The sequence below is a fragment of the Myotis lucifugus genome, unplaced genomic scaffold, assembly GCF_000147115.1.
Source record: "Myotis lucifugus unplaced genomic scaffold, Myoluc2.0 scaffold_103, whole genome shotgun sequence".
Classification (NCBI taxonomy): Eukaryota; Metazoa; Chordata; class Mammalia; order Chiroptera; family Vespertilionidae; genus Myotis; species Myotis lucifugus.
Window position 1 is genome coordinate 2,882,521 of NW_005871151.1, and position 27,304 is coordinate 2,909,824.

Sequence of the window (27,304 nt, forward strand, 5' to 3'; positions counted from 1 at the left end):
CAATGTAGTTCTAATATTTTATCGCCCCGCCCCCCTTAGATAAGTCAACACGCGGAGTGAGGCAATCTTCTTCGTCTGGGGCTCAGCCAAACACTGGGATCTGTTCCAGGCCTGGAGGAACCCCTGGTGCAGGACTTACAGAAGATGGTATGTTGGTATCCAGTGTGGTGCCTGCTTAGGAGATTTTCAAGGAAAATTTTGAGTTTCTGCAATTTTCACTTGATAGGCTGAGTTTAGAACCTAACTGTCATGTATAAAGCAGATTTATGTATTTAAAAATTATAATAAAGGGGGCAAGAAGCATAGAATAAAACGACTTACATGTCAAAATATGAATAGTTGTCTATAGGTGATGGGATTATGAAAGATTTTTTCCATTTCCTTATACTTTTCAGAATTTGGCAGATTCTCTATAGTGAGACTGTATTACCTTCATAAGCAGTTACTTGCTTATAAAAGCATTTACAATACAGTTTTCACGATTTTCAGTTATTCTTTGTAAATAATGTACTTCTGTCTAAAATACAGTTTAAAGTCACATTACTACAAACATTTTAGCTCCATGTTTCCTAGTCATGGCTTCCATTTATTGAGCACTGATAACATACCAGGCTGCGCACAAAGCACTTGATGTGCATTTTAACCCTCACAATATTCCTATAAGGTTTACCTGCTGTTCTGCTATACAGATGATGCTATTGTTATTTTAATCTTATTGAACATTTACTGTGAGGCTGTATTCTAATCACTACTTGTTTAATATGAGGTTAAGTACCTTTCCCAAGATGAGCCCATAAATTAGAGCCAGAGCAGGGTGTGAGTTTGGCTGCCGAGCCACACTCCTTCCAGCTGGTGGTACAGATGTGAGGCTCGAGGTTTTGGGATTCCAGGACAGTGGGGTGTGGGACTCCAGCCTAGATGTACCTCCTTGCTGTTAAAATCCTTGGTCTTCTCGGAAATTTAAAAAATATTATTTATATCTTGGCTATTTGAGAGTTATTTAAGGGAACTGGTGTTAGGAATCGTCTTAAGAAAAGTCTGGTTGAACTACTAGAAGTAAAACAGAAGCTATGCCTACAATTACTTTCGACATCATAGGCACTAACTGAGCTATTTTACCAAAAGTAAACCAAAAATGAGAGCATTATTCTCTGTTATTTTTCCTTAGAGAATAATAATTTATTTGTAGTAGTAGGACTTGAAAGGGAGGAGTCCTTGGCATATGTGGCAAAGGCATTATTAAAGGCAGGGATTAGAAATGGCTTTTTTCCCCCCCGTTTTCCTTCAAACCTACAAATACTAAGGAAATGCTGTTAACTATCCAAATAGCAGCACTACACTTTTGTGGTAGAGCCAAAACACTTCAATCTCAGGTACCAAAAGTTAAAACAACAAACTAGGCATGTTTTCATTACCAGAAATATGAGAAAATAGTGCAAAGGCTACAATGCATCAGGCACAGTATAGCGTCTCTAGGTAGCTAAAGCTATCAAATGGGGACAGCTGGTTAGACGTTATAATGTATGGTCCCTATTCTACAGCTGACATGCCACTCGAGTGGCTACACTGGGGCAGTCACACATCTCTCTCATTGTACCTGGCTAAGACTTAATTTAATTCTGCATTTATAAAGAAATTTTCACATAATTCTCATGGAACAAGCATACATTTATTGACTCATTTTAAATAAAACAAATTAACTGACTTATTTGGGTAATAGTTATTCAGCAAAAATATTTACTCTGAAATATAAAATTAGAGATGACACCCCCCTTCTTTTTAAAAAAAAATACATTTTTATTAATTTCAGAGAGGAAGGGAGAGGGAGAGATAGAAACATCAATGATGAGAGAGAATCATTGATTGGCTGCCTCCTGCATGCCCCCAACTGGGGATCGAGCCTACAACCCAGGCATGTGCCCTTGACCGGAATCAAACCTGGGACCTTTCAGTCCGCAGGCCGACGCTCTATCCACTGAGCCAAACCGGCCAGGACACCCTCCCACCCCCATTCTTAATAAGTATTTGCTTCTGCTAAACATCACCTTGAAAATGTAAAACCGTTAAAAACAAAAACAAAGAACCGTTGTGTGTATGTAAGTAAGTAACATATGTCTCCTAAAGAGAAACATATCAGAGTTGTAGGAGGGGGAAGTTGTGTCAAAATAACATCTACAGTCTGTGATTCTTTGAACTTTTTGTGGTCTGGCTACTGCTCTGTGAAAGAGAAGTAACTACTTCACAAGGTTGCTGCAAAGCTCAAATGGCAATATTTATAAAGTATAAGATGTCTAAGCTGTGAAGAAGTATAATTACTTTATAAATTATGTAAGAGGATATATTTAATATTCCACATGAGTAGTTTTCCTGTCTAATTTAAATCCATGTTATTTCCAATGCTTACTGCTTACAGCTCAGATTTGTGTTCTACAAGGCAACAACCCATTATGTTAAATCCTGTAATTTCTTTCTTACAGGCACCCTGAGTACATTCTGTACCACTGGACGGTGGGGATTAGCTGGTGGATTTCAGGCATGTTGTGGAAGTTGCTGATGAGATCCCAGCTTTGCAGGCTGTGTTCTTTCAGAAGGATGCTATCAGCTCCTAGATACAGACCTTTTTTAGCTTGCTTCACCTATACAACCAACAATCAGCCTAACAAAGAAAATCAAAGAACAGTGGAAAAGCTCCATAAATTTTCAGTTGACATCAGGAAAATACGCAGATTAAAAGGATGGGTCCTTTTGGAGGATGAAACCTATGTTGAAGAAATTGCAAATATTTTACAGCAACTAGGTGCCAATGAGACTGCGGTCGCCAGTATTTTGGAACGCTGCCCAGAAGCCATTGTCTGCAGTCCAACCGCTGTTAACTCCCAGAGAGAACTCTGGCAGTCCCTCTGCAAAAATGAGGAAGAGTTAGTCAAGTTAATAGAACAGTTTCCAGAATCTTTCTTTACGGTTAAAGACCAGGAGAACCGGAAACTGAATGTTCAGTTCTTTCAAGAGTTGGGACTCAAGAATGTGGTCATTAGCAGGTTTTTGACAACTGCACCTAGTATTTTTCATAATCCTGTGGAGAAGAATAAGCAAGTGATAAGGATTCTCCAGGAGAGTTATCTAAATTTAGGTAGCTCCGAGACCAACATGAAAGTTTGGCTACTGAAGTTATTAAGCCAAAACCCATTTATTTTGTTAAATTCTTCTGCAGCTATAAAGGAAACACTGGAATTTCTCCAGGAGCAAGGTTTCACAGACTCTGAAATTCTCCAGCTTCTGTCCAAACTGAAAGGGTTTCTTTTTCAACTTGGCCTAAGAAGTATACAGAACAGTATTTCCTTCTCTAAAAATGCTTTTAAATGCACAGATCATGACCTGAAGCAGTTAGTTTTGAAATGTCCTGCCCTTTTATATTATTCCGTTCCCATTTTGGAAGAGAGAATTCAGGGATTATTGAAAGAAGGAATTTCCATAGCTCAGATAAGAGAAACGCCCATGGTTCTGGAATTAACACCACAGATAGTGCAGTACAGGATAAGGAAACTGAATTCCTTAGGCTACAGAGTAAAGGATGGACATCTAGCAAGTCTAAATGGAACGAAAAAAGAGTTTGAGGCTAACTTTGGTAAAATCCAGGCCAAAAAAGGAAGGCCATTATTTAACCCTGTTGCACCGTTACATGTTGATGAGTAACTCACTGGCTGATACTGCTCCTTCTGGCAGTGCAGAGTGACACTGAGTAGCAAAGACACAGGATTCAGGCTGTTTGCAGGCACCAGGAATTTTACCTCTAAGTAAATAATCCCCAACTCATATGCTATATTATAAAATATAAATTACATTTATTTTAAATAAAAGTTGCTAATTTTGATCTTAAGCTATTTTTAAAAAATCTTGTACCATTCAATGACACATTAGTGTGATATAAGTGAATCATTTTTAAGAAACTGACAAGTGTCATTTTTTAAAAATTTGTTTTTATTGATTTCAGAGAGAGGGAGAGAAAGAGATAGAAACATCAGTGATGAGAATCCTTGATCAGCTGCCTCCTGCACACCCTCTACTGGGGATCGAGCCTGCAACCTGGGCATGTGCTCTGTCTGGGAGTCAAACCATGACCTCCTGGTTCATTGGTTGATGCTCAACCACCAAGCCACACCGGCTGGGGAAACAAGTGGCATTTTTTTATTTATCTAGTACAGCGGTTCTCAACCTGTGGGTCGCGACCCCTTTGGGGGTCGAACGACCCTTTCACAGGGGTCGCCTAAGACCATCGGAAAACACATATATAATTACATATTGTTTTTGTGATTAATCACTATGCTTTAATTATGTTCAATTTGTAACAATGAAATTGGGGGTCACCACAACATGAGGAACTGTATTAAAGGGTCGCGGCATTAGGAAGGTTGAGAACCACTGATCTAGCACATTTCATCTGGGATGTAGACCCAGCCTTCTTTCTCACCACCAGCTCTGAAACATCATTACCGTGGTCTGAGTTCTGTAGCTTAGTGTTAAAGTGAAACATCAGCAGATTTCTAATACATTTTTTTAGAGAAAGATGATTTTATCTCCTGGTTGGAATGAGTATCTTTCAGAACCAAGTATTACTCATCCAGAAAGAACAATTAGAGCTTATTTGTATGGTCACGTTGTTTAAAATTGACCATTTTTCTCTCATGAAGTGCTTTTAAGTGCATTCATTACTTTCCCCATTTTACAGATGAGGACACTGAACCTTAGAGAGGCCACTCAGCTGCCAAGTGACAGCCCAGATTTACTATGATCCGACTTCTTTTCAAACCTTGTGAATAGAAAAAGGATTGCTTATGAGTTGGCATGAAAAAAGTCACCCCTCCCTGACCTGCCAAAAGAGTGAGTACCAACGAATTTAGGGATTTTTATGAAAACTTCTCTGTAAAATGCCTTCAATTTGAAATGATATAATTCATATACATTTGAAGTACATGGAGCATTTTTAAGAACTTTCTGAAAATCCAGGTCGGCCTATAAAAGGGAAAGTGTGTGATGGTTGGTACTTAGTAGCATTTCACATTTCTATTTCTAAATCTTGCCAAGATAAACATTACCCAGATAAAGACTGGCCCACTTTCAGCTGTGGAGTTTGAACTTTGTAACAACCAAACAATTAACTCTGATAGTCAAACCTCTGTGCACTGTGTGTGAATGGTCTTTTCTTAAGGAAAATATGAAAAATGCAGGCCATGTCTTCAGCAAATGCAAGTAGCCCTCACTATCCAATTCTGTTAAGTTCCTTAGGAGAGGAAAGACATCTACGCAGCACCAAGTGCCAGGCACATTGTGCTTTGCAACACTAGGAGTTCGGTACCATTGTTTACTGGTCTACAGATGAGAAGACTCAGGCACACAGAGGGTTACTCACCCAAAGTCACATGGGAATGTTCAAGAAAAAGAATGGCAGTACAGTGGGGGCAGGGTTGCAGGGCAAGGAGAGTGGGGCAGGATGAGTATTACAGGTCCATCTAAAGAGCAGAATCTCATTCTGAGTGTGATGGGAAACCCGTAGAGAAACTAGATGCTTGTTGTCCCACCATAATTATCAGTGGTGCTTTGTCTTTTGTCTCAGTTTGAAATACATTGTATATTATGTGATCACCTTTTATAGATGTTAATTTTTGAGATGTCTACTAGATATCAGAGCAGAGATGTCAAAGAGTCAAATGCTAAAGTCCAGAATTGTGAGAAGTTAGGACTGGAGATAGAGATCCAGGGGTCATTTGCATATCTATGAAATGTAAAGCTATGGCTCTCGATGAGCTTATCCAGAAACAAAGTGCAGATTTGTAGCACTAGCTGGCCAATCCTGGAAAGGGTTGACCAGTGGAAGTCTGCCAAGAAAAGAGGGCATGGTCAATAAGATTGAATGCCATGGACATGCCAACTAAGATACAGACAAGTGACTAATAGAATTGGCAAATAGGAAATCATTAGTTGGCCCTATCAGGAGTGATTCTGGTGGACTGAGAAAGGTAAGAAAGCAACTGGAATAGGTTGAAAGGCTAGATGAAGAGGAAGAAACTGCAGTTGTTTTCAAGAAGTTTTTCTTTAAAGAAAGCAAATACTAAGATTTGTTTACTAGTACATGCTGATGGGTATGACCCAAGAGAGCTGGAGATGGAAAACTGTAGGTTTCATATCCTTGAGGAAGTGAAGGTGGGCAGACTTTGGATGAGCGCACAGATACTAGTCCTGGTCCGAGTGTGGCATCAGGTGCAGGCAGGTGGATGGAGTGGGTGGTATGAGAGGCAGGAGAGTTGCTGTCAGAGAAGGAAGTAGAATGGGAGATGGGAGTATGTATAGCAAGAGAGTCGGAAGGAGGAGGTATGAAAGTCATCTGGAGGAGTAGTAAAGTGACCATACAAGAGGGTATATAAGAAAGTTTGTCAGAATTGAGTGACCCTGAGCGCTTTGTCGGCCATTAATTTAGTCTAGTCATTACAGCAGCAAACTTTAGGGGCACAGGCCCATGTAGAGAACTTGAGACACATACAGTTTTTAAAATACATTTGTAACTTACTCTAACTTGAAAAGATTAAGTTAAAATCCACATTTGTGGTTAAAAAAAAAAATCCAGTATATTGCCCTAGCCAGTTTGGTTCAGTGGATAGAGTATCAGCCTGCGGACTGAAAGGTCCCAGGTTCAATTCCAGTCAAGGGCACATGCTCAGGTTGCGGGCTTGATCCCTAGTAGGGGCCATTTGGAAACAGCAGGAGGCAGCCGGTCAATGATTCTCATCATTGATGTTTCTCTCCCTCCCTCCCTCTCCCTTCCTCTCTGAAATCAATAAAAATATATTGTTTTTAAAATCCAGTATATTGACTTTATATTCCCTTAGACTAAATGTTACTACATTTTCTTTTGTAAACCTTTGAATCTGCCTTTTTCCATTCTTGCATTCTTATTCAGATCTTCCTGAGTAAAATTTAAAATAATTCAAAATCAACAACAGAGCAGGGAGAGATACTCTTACATAAAACACTAGAGTCAAATTTTTATTTCCTGTGTGAAAAGAGACTCTAGTAACAATTATTTCCTTTAAGTCATTTAGTGGAATATAATTACACTAAACTCATTTCTGTGGCGAAATATAATTAGCTGCCACAGTAAATATAAATATGGTCACCAGGAAGTTCAAGCTAGACAGCCTGGTAAATCTAGCACAGGCAGCACTGAATGCCGACAGCAGAATTAAGGACTTGTTACTGATGGCCCCATTTCTGTTTCTGGACCTAAACTGGAGAAGTGACTTACACTAATTCAGAAATTATATAGGAAATTCAACTAACATTGAAAGACTGTTCCATATTTGTATGAAGAGAATAAAGATATACCCTCATAGTGATTAAATCAGATAATGTGTGGACAGCCCCTGGTGGGTAAGTAGATGCCCAATATATATCCATTTTCTACCTTCCTCCAACTGGTTCCCATCCCTTTGAGTCACTTCTGTTCAGTGAGATGTCTAAGTTGGTTCCACAGCTACGTAGGACAGAGGGAAGTGCTCACTACTTTGTAACTTCATCAGTTCCCACGTTTCAGAGTGCACAGGAATCACCAGCAGAGGTTGTTAAACTGCAGTCCTACAGACCCCACCCTACAGAGATTCAGCAAGTTGGGGTCAAACCTAGAAATCTACATTTTTAATCTTTATTAGAGTTGTTTAAAATATATTTGCATTTCATTTATTGTGTTGGCATCAAAATATATTCAGAGATGTTTTATCTTGTTTCTTCATTAACGTCAAAAATTTGTAAACTTTCTAAACTGCTATGTAACTAAAAATTTTAAGACTACCCTGTTTTAAAATTTCCTTTATTCCCTTAGATCTTTATGAAACATTTCATATTTTGTAGATCATAGTGTTTTATTAACAGATTCATGTATTCTTTTCTCATTCCTTTAATACAAAAAACTTCAGTCATCAGTTATTTTCATCTAAGTGCAGGACTCATAATATCGACATTAGATCAGTCATTCAGTGGGTCACACACGGTTACCCTCATTGTGCAAATACCCACTCAAAAGAAAAGCTGAATAACAGATACCTCCAGGTATATACAACCACCTTAGTTTCTTGAAGTGAACTAGTACTGTTTACAAGTCAAATGCTAATCTACAAAAATAAACTGAGAAAGACTCAAGTGTACAGCTATACATATCAGATGGCAAGTTCATTTCAACAAGAACCTCCATGACTAACTTCATTTGTACAGTTCTCTGCTATCATTGCAAAAGCCTCTCCTGAACAAAGTTACAGTTTAGAATTTAAAACAAACTCGGTAAGATAAAATGTACCAGGTGGCTTTTCTGTAGCAGAAATTAATCACAACCATTTTATTTTCCTCAAGCAATTTTAAAGATAACCAAAGTTAAAAATAAATATGCAAGCATACAGTCAACTAAAGTATGTTTAGAAATGCAGGTATAAAGCACAGCAGAACCTATGACTAGAGAAGATAAATTAGAAATATGACCTATTAATGAAGTAATAATTTCTTTCAAATAGCAGGAAACAAGTTCTCCACTACCATTATTTTAGGTCATTATTTGTGTTCATCTATTAATTTGGATTAAAAAAAAAAACCACCATTGCTAATTATGACATTTGACCAGATATACCAACAAGTAAACCTTAAATTACACAGCATGAAATAAAAGGCCATTTAATTTCTGATGAATTGAATTCCTTAACGACTTCTCAGTTTTATATACTGTAGAAAAGTTCAAGAACATTTGTAGATTTGCTTAAAATCCCTGCTGGTATTCATGAAAGTTTTTGAAAAGTAATGTTCTTATCCATTTGGTAATCCACATTAATGTAAAAATTCTTTGTTGTTTACAAACAGTTCAGCCTTGGGTGTGGGAGTGATCTGTTTTAAGTTCTCAGGGAGGCTATTTCACTTATTTACTCCAGAGCATCATACCTTTCCTTCCCTCCCTTGCAAGGAAAAAATATCTGCAGAATGGAGGCAAATATCTGGACTTAGTATAAAGATAACAGATTTTTTTCAGGATTGGATTATAACCCCTAGTTAGGATGAATGCCAAATATATATGCCACTTTTAAATTTTTTATGAAACAAGAAACAAAAAGATGAATTTCAGCTAAGTCATATTCTTTGAGAATGATTGAAACATGATATGTTAAGACTTGACACACTTATCATCCGCAATCAAAAACTTCAATTCCCTGCCTGAATTTGACTTGGAAAATGATACAAAGTCTACAGCTGCTTTAAAGGATGGTGAGATAACATTTTAAAAGCCTGTAAACCAGTGGTTCTCAACCTTGGCTGCACATTAGAATCACCTGGGAATCTTTTTAAAATCCTGATTTCTGGGCCGCATCCTCCGGAAATTCTGTTTCTTTGTTACTAATGTTGTGGCCTCACCCCATAACAAAGAAACAGAATTTCCAGAGGATGAGGCCCAGAAATCACGATTTTAAAAAGATTCCCAGGTGATTCTAATGTGCAGCCAAGGTTGAGAACCACTGCTATAAACCATTGAAAACACATATATTTTACATTCAAAACTAATCCCTGGAGCCCATTTCATTCAATTTAAAAGATAGCTCCCACATATTTGTGGCTCTTTTACCATGTTTTTAAAAAAACCTGCTTATAATTTAAGCCATCCTAGAGATAAAATAAATGTAAAGAATTCTTTTTATATCTGGGATGTTCTAGGTAATTTTTAAAAACTAAAAATTATTTATTTGTTCCTCCTTAATCTGAAACTCTTCCAACAAAGCTTCTGACTAGCAAAGACATATTCCTTAGGCACTGTGAGGTGTACTGATGATGGAGCATGAACCCAGGTTGAAGCATATTGTTGGTCATAACTACAGACAGTTAACAAAAAGTTAACCACTATCTTATCTGCTAAGAGCAAGAAATGCTTTTACCCCAAGACTCCTGAGATTCTTAAAGAGAGAAAACTGATCTGATACAAACAACTTTTAAGAGAATCCATATATAATGCTAAGAACTGCACAATGAGGGTATTAGAAAAGATGTTTTCTTTTGTAAGGCATCGATGATGAAATAAATATAATGTATATCTAACAAAAGATGGTTAACACTCAGGATCATAAAACCCTTTATCTTTTCTTTTAAATTTCTCTAAATCTTGCTACCTTTACCAGCTTAAATAAGAAAAGAATGCCTCTTGGCCTAATCAACTATCATTATAAAAAAACTAAGACATCTGAAACTAGTAGGCACATCAAAATTACAGTTTATGTAGTTCAAGGTTCCCTTTTTAAGGGACAGATGTGTTACCTGGCACATTATACATATGGAATTGTAAAGATCATCCACTAAATTCAACTTTCACATTTTTAGTTAAACTAAAAGACTTATAGTAAATACTCAAATATATCTTCAGTTACAGCTGATAAGCGTAACATTTTACCAGATAAAAAGCTGGAATTTAAGTATGAGAAACCTTCATACACTGTGCTAGTATTGGTCTCTTCTTTTTAGACGAAAGCCAGTCATCAATACTTTCAACACAGCAGTTTAAGAAGATAAACATCCAAAACAGTTGACTTAGTTGTAGTCCATAATTTAGCAATTCAATGCCATTGGCATCATAATGCTGTAGAGAGCAAATGTATCTCCATGTTTTAGTCAGATTTGTCTTTCTTCTTTCCTGTTAAGGGCACTTTGTTTACAACAGCAGACCCAACAGCTGTAACACCTCCAGCCACAGCAGACACGCCCCCTTTCACCAGCCCTATTCCCATGGAAGGCACAGTTGTAACAGCTGTTTTGGTCACCTCCAGACTCTTTCCACCAATCCAAGCCACACCACCAATGGTGGCACCAACAGCTCCTTTTGTAACACTGAAAATACCGCCAGTCACACGGGACAACATGCCTGGTTGCTGCTGTGGGTGATCTTTCATTGATCCTAATGAGAAAATAGAATGAGATTGTTAAATATGTCTACAAAAAACAGTACAAATCAAGTAACCTAAGACTTCCTAATAATCAGGAGGTTGTTTTGAGAAGGTCGACCACATTACAAATGTCCATGTTCAGCAGTGGCTAAATTTTTAAAATCCAAATTTTTTATTTAAACTATTTGAGTAATAAGCATAGTTAATATAAATTTTTAAATAGCTGAATTAAAAGGCTTAAGATATAGATAAGCATTTGAATATACCATAGTCACGCCTTACCTATGGTTTCCCTTGGTTTGAAAATATTAAATGGCAAATTTCAGAAATAATTCATGAAATTTCAATTGTGTGCCATTTTGAATAAAGTGATGAAATCTTGAGCCACCCCCCTCCATCTGCCTAAGAGGTGAATAATACCAATGTCCATCACAATAAGATAGTTTGAGAGAGGGAGACCACATTCATGTAATTCTTTTACAGTATATGGTAATGGTTCTATTTTATTATTCTTGTTAATCTCTTGCCTTGTCTGATTTATAAAGTGAGTTTTATCATAGGCATATATGTACAGGAAAAAACCATGTTATTCATAGGGTTTGGTACTATCCAAAGTTTCAGGGATCCACTGGGGGTCTTTGAATGTATCCCCTGTGCATAAGGGGGAACTACTGCATTAAGTATAAAATTATGATGGAAAGGATTTCATAATTGGTCATTCTTTTGTAATCAAGGTCAAGGTCAGTAACACTAGGGAAGGAGGAAAATCCTGATTTGAGAATAAAACATACTGCTTCACACTGAACACCTCATATAGGATCAGACTGCTAGGCTAAATTTGGTGCACAAGCATTTAATGAAGGTAGTTTTTCTCAGTCAAATCCAATAAATATTAATGCTGTTGATCTCTTTAATTACAGTGTACTCTTAATTACCACCCTATAAATTATCTACTTTGCAGACTACTTTTGTTTAGCAGGTTGCCATGCACAGTCATTCCTGAGGCTTGTTCTTTTCCCTGGCAGTCATGCTCCTGGAGAGCCTTTATCTCTTTCCTGGTGACTTTCTCACAAAGTCCTTACTAACTTTTCACTGAGTCCTAACTTCTTTTCAGGGTTCTAGCCCTAATAAATAAAACAAGGAAAACAGGTGAGGTGATAATTTTCTAGGCTATTTCACCAGCAAACTAAAGCTTAGTTACCTCCATCCTCTTTTAGGCTTAAGTATGAACTTTTAATTGTGTTTATTTTCCTAGTGATTTCATTTTTGTCTGCTAACATAAATATAGGAAGAAAGTTTTGGACAATGAGTAACAGAACTGGGAACAAAATACAATACCTAGAGCTAGAAGTTCAGCCTTAGCCTCTTCCCAGAGACATCCTCATCCGTCTGCTACTGTAACCTATCTTGTCTGTAAGTCACTTAACATCCCTTATTCTCCAATTTGATTCTCTTTCTTACCTAATATGACGGTCCTGTACAAACATGCAGTTGTCCAAAGAGATCACTATTTGAATTAAAGATAATAATATTCTACACCAAAACCATAAATAGAAAATGCCCATCAAAACATTTAGCTGTACAGTTAGTGTTTCCAAGGATTTCTGAAGTAAAGGTAAGAATAAAATGATTCATGATATAACAATTTTCAAATTAAAGAGAATTTAAATTAAGCAGACCCTAAGACCATGTATAATATGGGAAGAGAGAGCTACCAATTATTAATAATGAGATGAAATGATAGGAGTTTAACAACAAATCGCAAGTACCTCTTGAGTTTTTGTATGTCAGGTATCAACACTAAACACAGTCCAATTTTCCTCTGCATCCCACCCACTCTTCTTTACAAATTAAAGGATATTCTTACTTGTGAAATAAAATAAGAGTAACAGAAAAATAGATTTTACATGTACCCATATCAGTGTTTTCTTTTAGAGGCTAAAAAGGTTTATCATAGATTATTTTTGGAATTTATTTACTGACAAGGTAAACAGTTTTTTAAATTTAATAAAAACAATCAGAACTTGGATTCAATAGGATATTTGTTCCATTCTTAGTGTTACAGATGCACACTTACCTTCTGGTGGTTCGTCACTAAGGTATGATGGGATATCTTGTTGATTTTTATCTGCCTGATTCATGATCTAAAAAAACACACACACATATTTCATTTTAACCTCAACATGGAAGACTACCACTTATCACATGCTCAATTAAGACTTAATCAACTTTTTTCAGATAAACAACAGTTTAAAACACCCATCACAAGACTACTTCTTGTTTCTCTCTTGTGGTATTTAAGACATACTTTTAGTTATACTATGGACAATATAAATCTTATCTCAAATACCAACCAAAGAACGGTAGGCATTGTATAGTAGACGTTTCCCTGTTTTACTGCTGCTTCAACTTAAACTGAAGATGACTAACTGAAGAAAGCTGGAAGGTGGGGGTTAGCAGACAAAAATTTTAAGTGTTTCCTCTTACAGAATATTGGCTGACTCAACTGTAATTTATTTCAAAACAGAGTTAGAGAAAAACCTATGACTAAAATATGTTCTATCTAAAAATTTTCTAAAAAAAAATGACATCCTTCTATAGAGATGACACCATCAGTCTGAATCACTAAGAAGGATTTTGATTACTTTTTTATTGTTTTTAGAGCTCTAATAAGTAGGTAGCAAAAGAGTCCAAAATCTATGAAAAAAAAAGTACTATGATTACCTCTAAGTATATGTAGTAAAAGAACCTAATAAAATAAAACTATGCTAGGGTGAAGAAAACGTAAACTTTCTTTTCCCAATTTCCTTTACTAATTTTTAAAAGTCTTTATTGTTAAAAGTATTACTGACACCTTCTAGCCCTCCCCCCACCCCAGGCCTTCACCACCCTATTGTGTGTGACCATGGGTTATGCATATATGCATAAAAGTTCTTTGGTTGATCTCCTTTACTATTTAAAAATATTTGCTTTTATAGTCACTTGACTAAGTAAAAATTAAAACAAGTTAAGACTGGTCTAAAATTTTCTTGCTTGGCCAGAAAGTGAGGTTGTGGTCCCAGCAGTCCACCAAGTATTCTGGACTACCTAGGCCCTAACAAGGCCAGGTGGTGGTTAGCTTTTAACTCCTGAGTGAGATGGGGAGCCAGTGAAAGGCACTGAACGGAGAGGAGTGATATGTTCTGATTTATACTTTTAAAAACAAAAATTCTGGCTATTGTGGGAGAACACTCAACAGGAGAGCAAGAACAAGCAGGAATACTTGTTAGGAAACTTAGAATAATGTTTTCATAGTTCATACATTTTGCAGCAAGTTGCAGAACAGAGTGGTTTAAGTGGTCAAAGGAAAGTCAGGGAACTTTTCCTTTCCTTAATGATTCCTAATGATTTTAAAGTACTGGATGATCAGATAAAAATTCCTATTTCCTTCTGTAGCTTAATAATTACGGCAAAAGTTGGTAAATGAGGGAAAGAGAGGTAATGGTTGTGAGAAGTGGGATTTTTCAAAGGTAATTTTAACTTTATGTAATTCAACTTGCAATGCCTTTAAAACCTAAATCCTGTGTAAGTTGGGACTTCACTGTATCCCACAGAGTCCAGCAGCCCCTGCCAGAGTGCTTAAATATCTTTCAGTTGTTGTAGTGACTCGGGCCACTTGCCAAGAACACCTATCTTATGCTGGTCTGGTTTGTGAATTTAGCAGATCATCCCATACACACTTGAGATTTAAAGTGATAGTAAAGACATGTAATCTCTGACAAAGAACAAAAACGAAAGAATATCAGGTGATGCATTCCTGGGAAAAGGAGTTCTTGACTGACCTGCCTCAATTTTAAAACTCCCTTAAATCAGAATGTTAAATTTGTTTCCATTCATATTTATATTCCTTTAATTTATCATCATGATAATTTATCATCATAGGTATTACACAGCTTAGTGTTTACGGTTCTGGGACCAGAGAGCCTGAGTCTGAATCCCAACTTGACCATAAACTGTATGGCTAAGGACAAATAACTTCATGGATCTGTGTTGTTCAGGAAATACAAAATAGAAATTAAAGATATTCTAGCCCTAACTTTAAGGTGAGAATACTATTTAACAAATTCAAGCCAAAACATACAGAAATTCCTGGCAGAGTATGTGTCCCTTCCTAAGGAATAACTATTTGAGAGCTACTTTCTTCCTCAATAAACTATTGATTCCTAAGAGAGACATTTTGTCTAGCTTGTTCAGCACTGTAATCCCAGTATTCGTATACCATACACATACAAATCCAGATCACTAATCAATAGAGGCTATCATTCCCTGTACAGAAATATGGGAAATTATATAGACATTATACACATTAAGTATTTAGCAAGCGTTAAAAAGAGTTGTGATAGTAACTGCATACATTTCAAAACTGCCTTTCGGTATATATCCCACAAATCCCTACTAAGAGTCTTACCTTTTCCTCCTAATACAGAATCCCTTTTAAAAATATTTTTAATTTTTCCAACTCTATCTTGTAATAAAAAAGACCACTTTTTTATGCTGTGCTTTATGAAAGCATAAAAGATATGTGCAAATTCATCTAAATAATATGAATTAACTTTACCTTCCTGTGGGTAGACAATAAGGAGCCAGGAAGCAGAGTAACATTGTCAGACCTGTGCTTTAAGAAGCTAACTGGAGCAAGAACATTTAGAACAAAAAGATTAAATACAGTAAGTGGCTAATTTAGTAGTCCAGGGAGATGGACTAACAGTCTGAACTCTGCCATTTTTCCTGTCTAAATAAATGTTTGGGCCAAAAACTTAGGAGTCACCTTTGATTTCCTCTTTTTTAACATTCCCACCTAATCATTGGTATATTGTTGCCTAAATAAATCCAGCATAGGACTTCTCATAACCTCTACTGCTACCACAGTCAGTTAAGCCATCATAATCTCTTACCTGGACTACAAAATCTCTTAACTGGCCTCGGAGCTTCCACCCTTGCACAGCTAGACCTTTCTGTCTAGCCATGTCATACTTTGCTTAAACCCTCCTGCTGCTGCCTGTTTTTCTTAGAATAAAATCCAGAGTCCATCCCTTCACCTCTGAGGCCCAACATCTAACACTCTGATGCCATTTTCTACCATTGTGCCTCTTGCTCGGTCCAGTCTAGCAACATGGGAACTTCCTTACCTTCTCCTTAAAGGCTCTTCCTCTACATATATACCTGGCTTCTTCCTAACTTCCTTCAGGTCTTTGTGTAAATGTCCCCTTATCAAAGGTCTTCCCTGACCCCTTATAATAATGGATAAGCACTCTCGTAACTCCTCTCCCTCTCATTACCACCTAACCCTGCTCTATATTCTTCACTGTGCTTATTGTCCTTTGATATATGTATGTGTTCACTTCGTGTCTCTTCCAATTAGAATGTAAGGTCCATGAGAACAAGACTTGGTTTTGTTCCCTGTTCCATCGCAAGGGCCATAATCAATGCCTGATACATGGACACTCAAGTACTTGAACTTTTTGGTATGAAGTAGAAAATAACTTTGGGTATTAATGAGAGATAAAAGGAGAATAAGCAACTAAATAGACAGAAATGATGGTGAAGACAAGCAACAGGAGAGGAGAAACCATTTATTTCTGAGAGAAGATGGACTTTTAAAATTTTATTTTATTGTGGTAAGAACACAAGATCTACCCTCTAATAAATAAGTGTACAATACATTATTGTTTTTGAACAGCTGTATTTGAAGATGCCTTCAGGGCATCCACAGAGGTTTAGCAGGCAATTGGATTTAAGGGGCTTGAAACTCAGAATGAGTCTGACTTGAGATCCTGAGAGTGGTTTGAAGTGATAGCTGAAGCTGTGGGAGATGGGTGATATGATCAAGGAAAAGAGAGTTGTAAACTGATAACTGGATTGCTCATATTTAAGAGGTGAAAAAGAAGCCAACAAAAACAAAAAATATATCTGGAAATGAATAGTCTAATGAGTACACCCTCATGGAAAGCAAGAGATAAATTTATAAGCTTTCTATAAACACATACAATGCAGACATTAAAATAATTTATGAAGATCAAATACTACGGGGAAATGCTAATGTTGCATTTAGAAAATATAAAAGGCATATATCATTGATCTAGCTTTTTAAAAAATACACATAAAGAGACTGGAGGAAGTACACTAGAGTGTTGACAGGCTGCCAGTATGGGGGTGGGGGCAGGTTATACACACATACACACACAAAGTATTTCTACATATAGAAATGAATATATTTTAATTTTCTACAGATATTGCTTTTGAAATTAAAGAAAAATACATATTTTTAAGTCTTAGAAATCAGTAATATACATAAAGGACATTTTTAAAGATTATACAGTTCATCTACCTAGTTATTCTAGGTTTTCCTCCTCAAATCAAGTTGGTCATCTGAAAAACAATGTACTTGAATCACAAAAGCTGACTGGAGGAAAATGACATCACTGAGTTTTATTCCTGGTTATGTCCTTGGGAAGGGAACCGTGACAAATAACCTTATGCAGGCTATTACTACATTAACTGTACCACACTGTTAAGGAATTACCCACTAACTACATTTCTTTAGAGCTATTCAGAAACCTTTATAGGTATTCAGAAAACTTTTTTCCCAAAAAATACTTAGCATGTTTTCTTCTCTTTGAGACCTGGCTTCCAGGACTCTTAGTTAAAATTCCTGCTCAACTAGGTAAGTTCCTGTGGCCTGGATAGCGTGTCCCATTTCCCTCATCCCCAACTCCACACTATCTTGAGACTTCACTCATTACTATTTTCTCTGGTTGGCAATTTAAATATCTTACTTATATTCTTATTTTGTTAGTACATGTTTTTGCTGTAAATGGACACAAAGTATTTAAGGAATTAGTGGGATAAAAATATCATTTGAGTCCACATTAATTTTAAGCATCACAAGAAAAATGCATAACGATATATAGTCCAACTTTTTGATTAAAAACAAACAAACCACAAAACACTTTAAGCTAGAATCATGCTTTTCAGATGTACATCTTTAAGATTAGGCAATGGTATGCCAGGGGCTTCAAGAACCACGAGAGACATGCTACTTGCATTTTAGTATAGTATCCGGTAATTTAAAATACTATTTAATGTTTAAATATACACTAATTAAAAAGATAAATGCACTTGATAATTTTTAAAGCTTACTAGACTTTCAAGAAATTTCATTGTAGCCTGGAGCTTATATAAGATATACTCAGATTTACCAGCTCTCTTCCCAGCCCAACCACATCCCCACCTCCCCCATGACTTTGCTCTTAAGTTTGGAGTATTTGGGTAGAAAAGCTTGAAATATAGGAATCTAGATACTACTATACAGAAACACCCACAGTTACATTGAATATTGTTAGCTAAAGTTACCAACAGGATTGTCAATAAACAATAAGATAGAAAAGCTGGAGTTCTGCCAGGCCAGAAGCCTGGCTCCATAGACCAGAGGATCTTGTTATTAGAGGGCTCTGAAAGTCCTGAGCCTACAGACGTGTGTGTGTGTGTGTGTGTGTGTGTGTGTGTGTGTGTGTGTGTGTTTGAGTTTCTTGTACATCATTGGTATTAACAGCAAGTATGCAGTATTAAAATTCCTCTAGAACAATTAGGGTAATAAAAATTGTGTAAATGCCATATGTAGAATATTTTTCTAAATTCTCAATTTGGTCACAAGACACCAAATTATCTTAAAAAGGTATTTTTTGCTAAAATTCTTAACTATGCCATCTGTACTTTTTACTCACATATACCATTACAAACCTCTCCACACATTTGTCAAACTTTTGGTGATATCACCTCTTTAAGGATATTATCACTTTCTCACTAAGGATAAATACTTTTTACATTATCATCCTGTTCATTATCATTATTACAAGGGGGCTGTTTCTCTTAAATTGGGAATTATGAAGACAAACACATCCCTAAACATCTAAAATTATGAAAGGTAAATAATCTGCTAGTATTTAAAATTTAAATAATCTGCTAGTATTTAAAATTTTAAAGTATATAACACATGGAGACAAGTAACAACTGACTGTAAAAGTGTCAAAATGACCATTTTTAAATGTTACCCTTATACAGAATTATTAAATTCTATGTAAACTATCTGCCCTAAATTCACTGAGTCATTACCTCACCCACCATACATCTGAGTCCCTACTATGTGCCAGGCATCTATTAGGCACTGAAGATTTCAGTGCGATTAAGGATACAGGACTACTCTCAACCAGAGTTTACAATCCAGTTTGGATACACTTTCCCTGCACTTATCAATTTAGTTTCATTCAAAACCAAACAAAAAAAAATCTGCTCTCTAGGAATTCATAATGCAAATAAGTTTCTATTTTTAAAAATGCACTTTTCTAAGGAAGGCAAAAACAGCCATTAGGGCAGAACAAATAATTTATGGACATTTTTACTATTTGGTCTTGACATGTGAACAAATTATACCAACTTAAAACTGGTTTTAAGTTTGTGCTTTTTTAAAACAAACTGAAATGTGAAGGACTTGTCCAGTACAATAATATCATAGTTATTGCAGCTGGCAAATATATTGAGCCAAGGATTAATAACACTTTTTCCTAGAGGATCATTTCTTCCAATAATAGAAATAAATAAACAAATGCCTCTTAGGAAGCTTTCTTTTTAAAAGGAAAACAGATGAATCAATGTTGTTTGTGGATATCTGTAACACTTTACATATATGTAAAGTTTGCATTAATAATGAAAATTAAGTCTGAAAAGCATACATAAATTTGCCTGTGGTTAAACCCCTCTGTGTGTACCAAAGGAAGCTAAACAGCACTAACAAGCTGTAGAAAGCTCTCTACAAAATACAGCGTACAGCAGTTTACCTTCAATGCCGCTTCAAAAACCTGTTACTAAATAGTCAGTGCTAATTTCCCTATAAAAAAACTATAAATGAATTAGCTAAATTCTTCTACATATTCTATTATATAGGAACCTTGCCACATCCTCAGTCCCATGTGAGGGTGAGTTCTTTGCCAAATAACTACAAGGAGTTTCAAATACATATTTATACAGAGCTTTAACACACATACACCAACAAGCAGTGTATAGTAAAACACCAGCTTACTATTTTTAGGCTTCTCTAGTTAACCAAGTATCCTGAACAGGCTGCTTTTAAGATGGGCCTTGCCTATTAAATCAACAGCAAATAGGCTGTAAGAAATGCACTGAATCTGGCAGGAAAGAAAAAAATAATCTGCCAGTAAAACTTGTGACTACCTAGTGACAAGTAACAACTGACAGTATCAAATGGCAATTTTTAAGTGTTGCCCTTAAATGAAACATTAAGTGGCAATACAGTACACTTTCAAACCAGATAACCAGTACATCAGCCATCTTCACTAAGTTATTACCTCATTAGCTCAACAAATATTTGTGTGCCTACTATGTGTCAGACACTGTATTAGGTACCCGGGTTTCAGCATATAAAGGCCCTTCTCTGAAGGTGTTTATAAATATAATCCAGTGAGCTATCTTCAGGAAGTAGCAAAACAGCAAATACTCAATGACTGGTACAAAGAAAGGTAAAGATTTCCCTGTAGTTAAAAAAAATCTCACACACACAAGAACTACTTAAGCTTCTCTAATGATGTGCCTACACGTAGACAATTTTTTACTGACCGTGGTTTCTGGTACATTTATAACAATGACTTAAAGAAATGAAAGTGTAAAAAAAATCAAAACAGGATGCATATGGATTTATTAAAGGTTACTCCCCTCTTTCTTAAAAACAAAACAAAAAACAGGTATGGACACAGTCATGTACAGGTTGATGTATTAATATTCCTGAGCACCCGCACCAGTCCAAGTTTTAAAGGCTGAACAATAGCATATAGCAAATAATCACTGGCAGTAAACATTTTCATTTGGAATTAGCACGGTGTTCACAAGGGCGTAATAGATAAAGTAATTTTCCTTTTTCTAGGCGTTCCCAGCGGCCCATCTCCCCACACTGGTCCCTTTAGGACTCAGTGGTTCTCAACCTGTGGGTCGCGACCCCTTTGGGGGTCGAACGACCCTTTTACAGGGGTCGCCTAAGACCATCGGAAAACACATATATAATTACATATTGCTTTTGTGATTAATCACTATGCTTTAATTATGTTCAATTTGTAACAATGAAAATACATCCTGCATATCAGATATTTACATTACGATTCATAGCAGTAGCAAAATTACAGTTATGAAGTAGCAACAAAAGTAATTTTATGGTTGGGGGTCGCCACAACATGAGGAACTGTATTAAAGGGTCGCGGCATGAGGAAGGTTGAGAACCACTGCTCTAGGTACTAGCAAGTCTTTTTTCCCTTTGGCAGAGGGAGTGACGTGGCAGGAGAGGCAGAAAATGACCCCGGAGGAGCCGTGGCTGGGGCTGAGCGCAGCACCTCCCTCAGCTCCACGTTGTACACCCCGCACCCCCCTCCCACTGGGTTCCAGGATCTGTCTTCTCACAAGGGGCGATGTGTTTAGGAGACGGGGTCTGATTGGCAGGGGGAGCCTGGGGACCAGTCTTGCGTGTGCTTAGCAGGCACGGTGTGAATTTGGACTCGGGAGACTAAGGCGCCTGCGGTCCCCAGGCACCCCGACACGCCAGCGCCTCTCCAGCCACACTTTTAGGTTTAGGTTAGGCGCGGGGGTAAGAGCTTTCCTACCGGGGAAGCGCACTGGGAATGTCCACTGGGGACCAAGGTTGCGTGCCCGAACCCCAGAGAGTGGTTTATCAACAGGTCAGGAGTCCGTGGGGCGGGGAGCCCAGCCCAGCCGCTCGGCTGCATCCCTCTCCGCCCAGGCTGACGACCCCCATCCTCCCAGCATGACACCCAGGAGCTAGGAAGTCAGGCGGAGACCTGAAGGCGAGATTCCAATCTCAAACCACGGCGGGGGAGTCAGGGACAGGTGAGGAGGGGTGACTCCGCCAGCGAACCTCCGCCGGCCCCCCAACATCACCCAGCCCCTCCCCCTTTCCTGCTCGGTGCTCCCAAAGGCCCCACTCGCGGCAGCCAGGCCCGGAGAGGGGGGCGGTGAGGTGCAGAGCTAACGGAAGAAGGCGACCGACCGAGAGGGGGCCAGAAGCCGGGACGGTGCCCCCCGCCCTGCCAGCCCGACTTACCGCCGGGGTCGGGGCCGCCGCCTGGGCCGGGGCCGGCGGAGGGAGCGGGCAGAACCAAGAAGAGCTGAGGCAGGCTAGAGCGGCGGGCACAGCCTCGGGCGGTTGCGGGTTTCCGGAGGCGCCTCCTCAGCTGCGGAGACAAAGACTCCGTTGACGGCGGCGCTGGCCTCTGGCTGCGGACGTGCGCCGCCGCGACCCGCCCCCTCGGCCGCCTCTACAGCTCCCGCCTCCTCCCGCGGCTCGGACTCCGACGCGCACGCGCACGCGCACCCCCGGGCCTCTCCGGCGCCCACCCGTTTCTCGGACGGCCCAGCCCTCCCAGCAGCCCCCAGCCGCCGCCTCCCGCCGTGCGCACGCGCGACGCCCTCACCCCCCAGCCCAGCTCCCGCCCCTTCGCCCCCTCGGAGCCTCCGCGGGAAACCCTGGCCAGTGTGCGCGCGCGCCTCCCCCAGGGTCTCCCCGCCCTTTTCCTCCTCGGGCCAATCAGATGGGGCGAGGGGCGCCGAGCCCTGGGAATACGGTGGCGGCAGCCTGAAGGGTCCTGAGCTCCAGCCCCGGCGGTACCTGGAGCCGTCGTTCCGTTACCATAACGGTCGCCCGGAATTCAGAACCTTCGCCCCGGGAAGGTGGACGCTCGCCAGTTTCCTCTGCTCTTTGGGGTCTCGGCCTTCTTCCCTCCCTGCTTCCCCTCGGGGCAGTGACAGGCCGGGCCTTCGCGCAGCCCTTGACTTCGGGACTCGCACGCCTTTTCTGTGGAGGTGACAGGGGTGACGGGAGAGCGCGCTCATCACTTCTTGCCGGACATCTTCCCTGCCCTTCAATTGAGCTTCTTGAGAGGAACGCCCCTCTCGGTCCTCGCCGGCGCCCAGCGCAGTAATGAGTGCAGTGCCGGGGCCCGCCATGCACCCCAAATGGGAAAACAGACGTGAACTGGACATTAGGACACCTGGCCTCAGGCCGCTCCCTCGCTCCCACAGCCTAGCGCGGTGCCTCCCAGGTCTCCCGCCCGCCGCCCTGGAAGGTGCGGAGAGGAGCTGTGCTGGGTACGGGCACTGCCGGGCCTGCTCCCTCCCACGTGGGGTTAACATCCACTCCCAGGTCCTTGCGAGGCCTTAACGAGATACGCTGTGCAGAGGCTGCTGAACTAGATAGAGGGATCTATTAACTTTGCTTCTTTCCGCACTTATAAAATGATATAAATGAAGATGACAGTAAGTCAATTATAGGGTTTTTTAAAGAGAAGCAAGAGGTGGTGGGTTTGAAAGGGCTTTATAAACGGAATTCCTAGACCAGCGTGAGATCTTCCTTCACAATCTAATTAGCAAGACAAAACATACACGTGAAGCAACCAATCAGTGACCCAACCGAATGTTTTTCCTAAAGCCAAGTCAGCAGGTGCAACTGAGCACCTGCTGACAAGGCCCAGGAAAGGAAGCCAAGGAAAGTACCTGGAAGAAGCTGACTTTGATCCACGTCGTCAGTGGAGTGGACTCAACATTGTTTTATGGTTTCAGCCTGAGCATTGATTTATCAAAGCAGCCTATCAAATCCACGTAGACCATTGTGCTGAGTCTGTCAAGATACTTTAGTTTTCTAGAATCTAAAGAGGACATTAAATAATCTGGTCTCTTTAAAATACGATTTGGGGCCCTGGCCCAGGAGCTCAGTTGATTAGAGCATCATCCGGTGGCAGGGCACATACAGGACTCCACCAATGACTGCATAAATAAGTGGAACAACAAATCAATGTCTCTCTCAAAAGTAAACTGGACAATTAACAGGTTTATATAGATTACAACCCAAAGTAAATTATTTTGCTTTTCTATCCTCACTTTTTTACTATTCTTTGCCTTACCTGGCACAATTACCTGGACTATACTTGGTTTTTGTTTTTGTGGTTTTTCTCTGCCCCAATATATTTTCTGTGATATAATAATAACTAAGATTTATTTGATATAAGTTTTTAATATGTATCATCTCATTTCTCCCAACAATCCAATGAGGCAAGTACCATTATCCTCCATGCTCATATGAGGAAGCTGAGGCATAGAGAAGTTAGGTCATTTACCCAAGGGCCCATAGCTAGTGAAGAGCAGACCTAGGAATCAAACAAATTTATTTTTTTTTACTCCAGGGCCTCTGTGTGTGTGTGTGTGAGTAGGTCAACCTGTTGTGTAGCCTAACAGGTTGTGCTTTCCTTCTCAGAACCTTCATAACCTAGGGCCTCAGTTCTTAGCCACTATCTTCTGAAAAAGAGAAAAGACATCCCTGATACCAAGTAGCTGGTCTGGCGCTATCAGTTGGGTCTTGGTGTTGCTGGGAACTGGCCGGGCACAGCTAGGCCGTGTGCCTCCTATTGAACAAAGAGTTTCTAAGAACATCAACATTGGGAAAGGTTGCTCCATGACCATGATGGATCAGGACAGAAATAACACTACTCCAACACAGACAAAAACGTGGGCCTTACACAAGCCTCCAGATGGAATACACAAACTGAAAATATCAAACTAATAGGAGTAGCTGTTACTTCTTTACCAATTACAGCTTTAACCTCATTCTAACCTTCCCTTTTTCTAGATAAGGTTTATTAAGCTATAGTTACAGAATTACCCCTGCTTCTTGACAGCACCTAATTTTAGAGCAAAGTCCCCCAAATCACCTAACACAAACTCAAATCTTAATATAAGCCCTGTGTAGCACCCTCTTACTAAGATGCCTCCCAGTTCCCCATACTGTGTGTTCTTCCTGGCTGCAACAAGTAACGAGCTAAACTTATTCAGCGACAGGTGTGTTCCTGGTGACCTTTGTCTAGAGAGCATTGACAATTTGGACTGTCCTATACTGTGCATGTCTATGAAGTGAAAAGCATACTACATAGGCATTTCTTGCCAGTCAGAGAAACGGAATTGCTCTCCTAAATCCAGCCATAGGATTGTCACCCAAAAGCTGATGAGGTTCCATCCTTTTTGTAGATTCTATATAGCGTGTTTGCTACATGCAACCTTATAAAAAAAATAGCGAAAAGAAACATGATGCTGGAGTAATTGGACATCATTTTGCAAGGAAAAAAAAAAACTTCAACCTGTCAACCCATTCCTTGCACCACATGCAAAATAACTCAAAATGGTTCATAAACTAAATGTAAAATTATAAAGCTTTTAGAAGAAAACATAGGAGAAAATCTTTGTAATCTTGGGTGAAACAAAAAATGTCTTGGATATAATACCTAAAGCACAATCCATAAAAGAAAAAAATGTGTTAAAAACTTATGCTCTTTGGGTGACACTTAAAAAAATGAAAGGATAAGCAACAGGCTGGAAGAAAATATTTGCAAAATACACATCTGATAAATACATATTCTGTGTTCAGAATATATGAAGAACTACAAGACAAACCAATTTTTTAAAACATAATTGAACAATATCCATAGAAGATAATGGATGGCATAAGAAATGATGCTTAAGATCATTAGTCATTAGGGAAATGCTAATTAAAACCACAATGACGTATCACTACTTGGTTAAAATAAAAATAATTGCAAATGCTATTGAGGATGTGGAACAACAAGAATGTCCAAACATTGTTGATGGAGATGCAGAATGGTAGAAACACTTGGGAAAACAATTTGGCAGTTTCTTATAAAATTAAACATACACTTACTATATGACTCCTAGATATTTACCCAAGAGAAATGAAAACATGTTCACACCAAAACTTGGACACACATTTTATAATAGCCAAAAACTGGGGGCAATCTAAGTGCCCTTTAATTGGTGAATAGATAAGCAAATGGTGGTGCATATATACAATGAAATCTACTCAAAGGGACCAAACAATATAAATGTATCATTCTAAGTGAAAGATGCAAACTCAAAAGTAGTTGGGAGCTGGGAGGGGTTAACTATAAGGGGGCTTGAGGGAATTTTGGAGGGTGATGGAACTGTTCTATATCTCAAGTGTGATGTGGGATACACAATGTACGCATCTTTCAAAACTCAGAACTATACACTAAAAAGACTGATTTTATTGTATTAAATTACATCTCAATAAGTTTGACAAAAAAGAAATGTTAAAATGGAAAAAAGTTGGGATGAAGTAGAGCTAATATGAAGACTCTGAAGTAGCACACCTGATATTAAATTCTCAATCTAATAAAAAGAAAGAAGATGGAAAATGTGCATTATGAAAGACTTGCCTATTTTTTCTTGTAGAGTAACAATTGATAGTACGTTGAAATGATTTTTTAACAAAGAGGAATTACTTGGTTTATAGTACAGTAACTTAAAACTGAAGTTGAATGTCATTGCCAACTGCTGATCAATCACAGATGAAGATTAACATTTCTGAAGCTAGAGGAAACAGTTCTGCTATTAGAAGTCACCAATAATCTCTGCCACAGTGGACAAAGTTCTCCCACCCACCAGTGCTCAGAAGCCTGCTTTTGGTGGACTTCCAAATTTCCCTTTTCTCCAGTGGCTGTGGAGGCCAGAGTCTTCATTCTGCTTAAGTGCTCCAGGCTCCTTTTAAGAAGCCCTTAGAGAAGACTGCATAGTACCTAGAAACCTTCCAGTTTCACAGAATTCAGTCTTACTGTTTCCTGTCTATACTAATAAAAGGATAATATGCTAATTAGACCGGAGAGACCAGACGTCCTTCCGGACAAAGCCATGGTGGCGGGGGCCAAGGCAGAGGCAGTTAGGGGCGATCAGGTAGGCAGGCAGATGAGTTAGGGGTGATCAGGCAGGCAGGGGAGAGCAGTTAGGGGTGATCAGGCCGGCAGGGGAGAGAGTTGGTAATTATTGAAGATTCTCTCTTATTGTTTCTGTCAGTTGCTAAATTTGTTTTCCTCTTTTTTTTAGCCATTGGTTTGTCCGACTCATCTCTCCCTGTGACTTGGAATTTTCTCATGTGCACACTGGAGGTGATGTTCTCTCTTCCCAATAGTTCCAAAAAGGAGGGACTTCAATTATGAAAGGTAAACCATTAACCAATTTTAATAAAATTTAATAAATTATTAAATAGTGCTTTAATAGATCACTATCTTGTGGTCTTAGTGAGGAACCATTTTAGAGTAGGAAATTGATTTACTAAAAGGGATCTTTTTTTGTAAGAAAGAGAAACCCACTTGAGCTGAAGTCAAAAAGAAGGTGGAGTTGAGAAGATGTTTGTGTAAATATCTTATGGAAGGCAAGGG

General features: G+C 38.9%; 2 protein-coding genes and 1 long non-coding RNA gene across 10 annotated transcripts in view; 2 read left to right on the forward strand and 1 right to left on the reverse strand.

Moving 5' to 3' along the window:
• The first annotated feature begins 2,489 nt into the window (after positions 1-2,489).
• MTERF2 (mitochondrial transcription termination factor 2) lies at positions 2,490-3,700 on the forward strand. Its single transcript, XM_023757245.1, has one exon. It carries the CDS (start codon positions 2,536-2,538, stop codon positions 3,691-3,693), a length of 1,158 nt encoding a protein of 385 aa, XP_023613013.1. The 5' UTR covers positions 2,490-2,535; the 3' UTR covers positions 3,694-3,700.
• Positions 3,701-4,305: 605 nt separating this feature from the next.
• Positions 4,306-27,304, forward strand: part of LOC102428078 — a 78,635-nt gene continuing 55,636 nt past the window's right edge. For 7 of the 8 annotated variants that reach the window (XR_002830216.1, XR_002830214.1, XR_002830215.1 and 4 more), the window contains exons 1-2: positions 4,306-4,878; positions 26,970-27,085. This is a non-coding gene — a long non-coding RNA (uncharacterized LOC102428078). The remainder of the gene's footprint in view (positions 4,879-26,969; positions 27,086-27,304) is intronic. The other variant, XR_002830221.1, reaches the window with a different exon arrangement.
• Positions 10,263-22,306, reverse strand: TMEM263 (transmembrane protein 263). Its single transcript, XM_006092724.3, has 3 exons — positions 22,111-22,306; positions 13,030-13,096; positions 10,263-10,963 (listed from the first exon to the last, which is right to left on the reverse strand). The coding sequence occupies exons 2-3, from the start codon at positions 13,091-13,093 to the stop codon at positions 10,677-10,679; spliced, it is 351 nt and encodes a 116-aa protein (XP_006092786.1). The 5' UTR covers positions 13,094-13,096; positions 22,111-22,306; the 3' UTR covers positions 10,263-10,676.

What these genes read in the sequence shown, in the direction of transcription:
- MTERF2 (XM_023757245.1), top strand. Translation starts at nt 2,536, where the DNA reads ATGTTGTGGAAGTTGCTGATGAGATCCCAGCTTTGCAGGCTGTGTTCT.
- TMEM263 (XM_006092724.3), bottom strand. Translation starts at nt 13,093, where the DNA reads ATGAATCAGGCAGATAAAAATCAACAAGATATCCCATCATACCTTAGT. An exon ending in TAGTGACGAACCACCAGAAG is followed by an intron (nt 10,964 to 13,029) that starts GTAAGTGTGCAT and finishes TTTTCTCATTAG; the next exon opens with GATCAATGAAAGATCACCCA.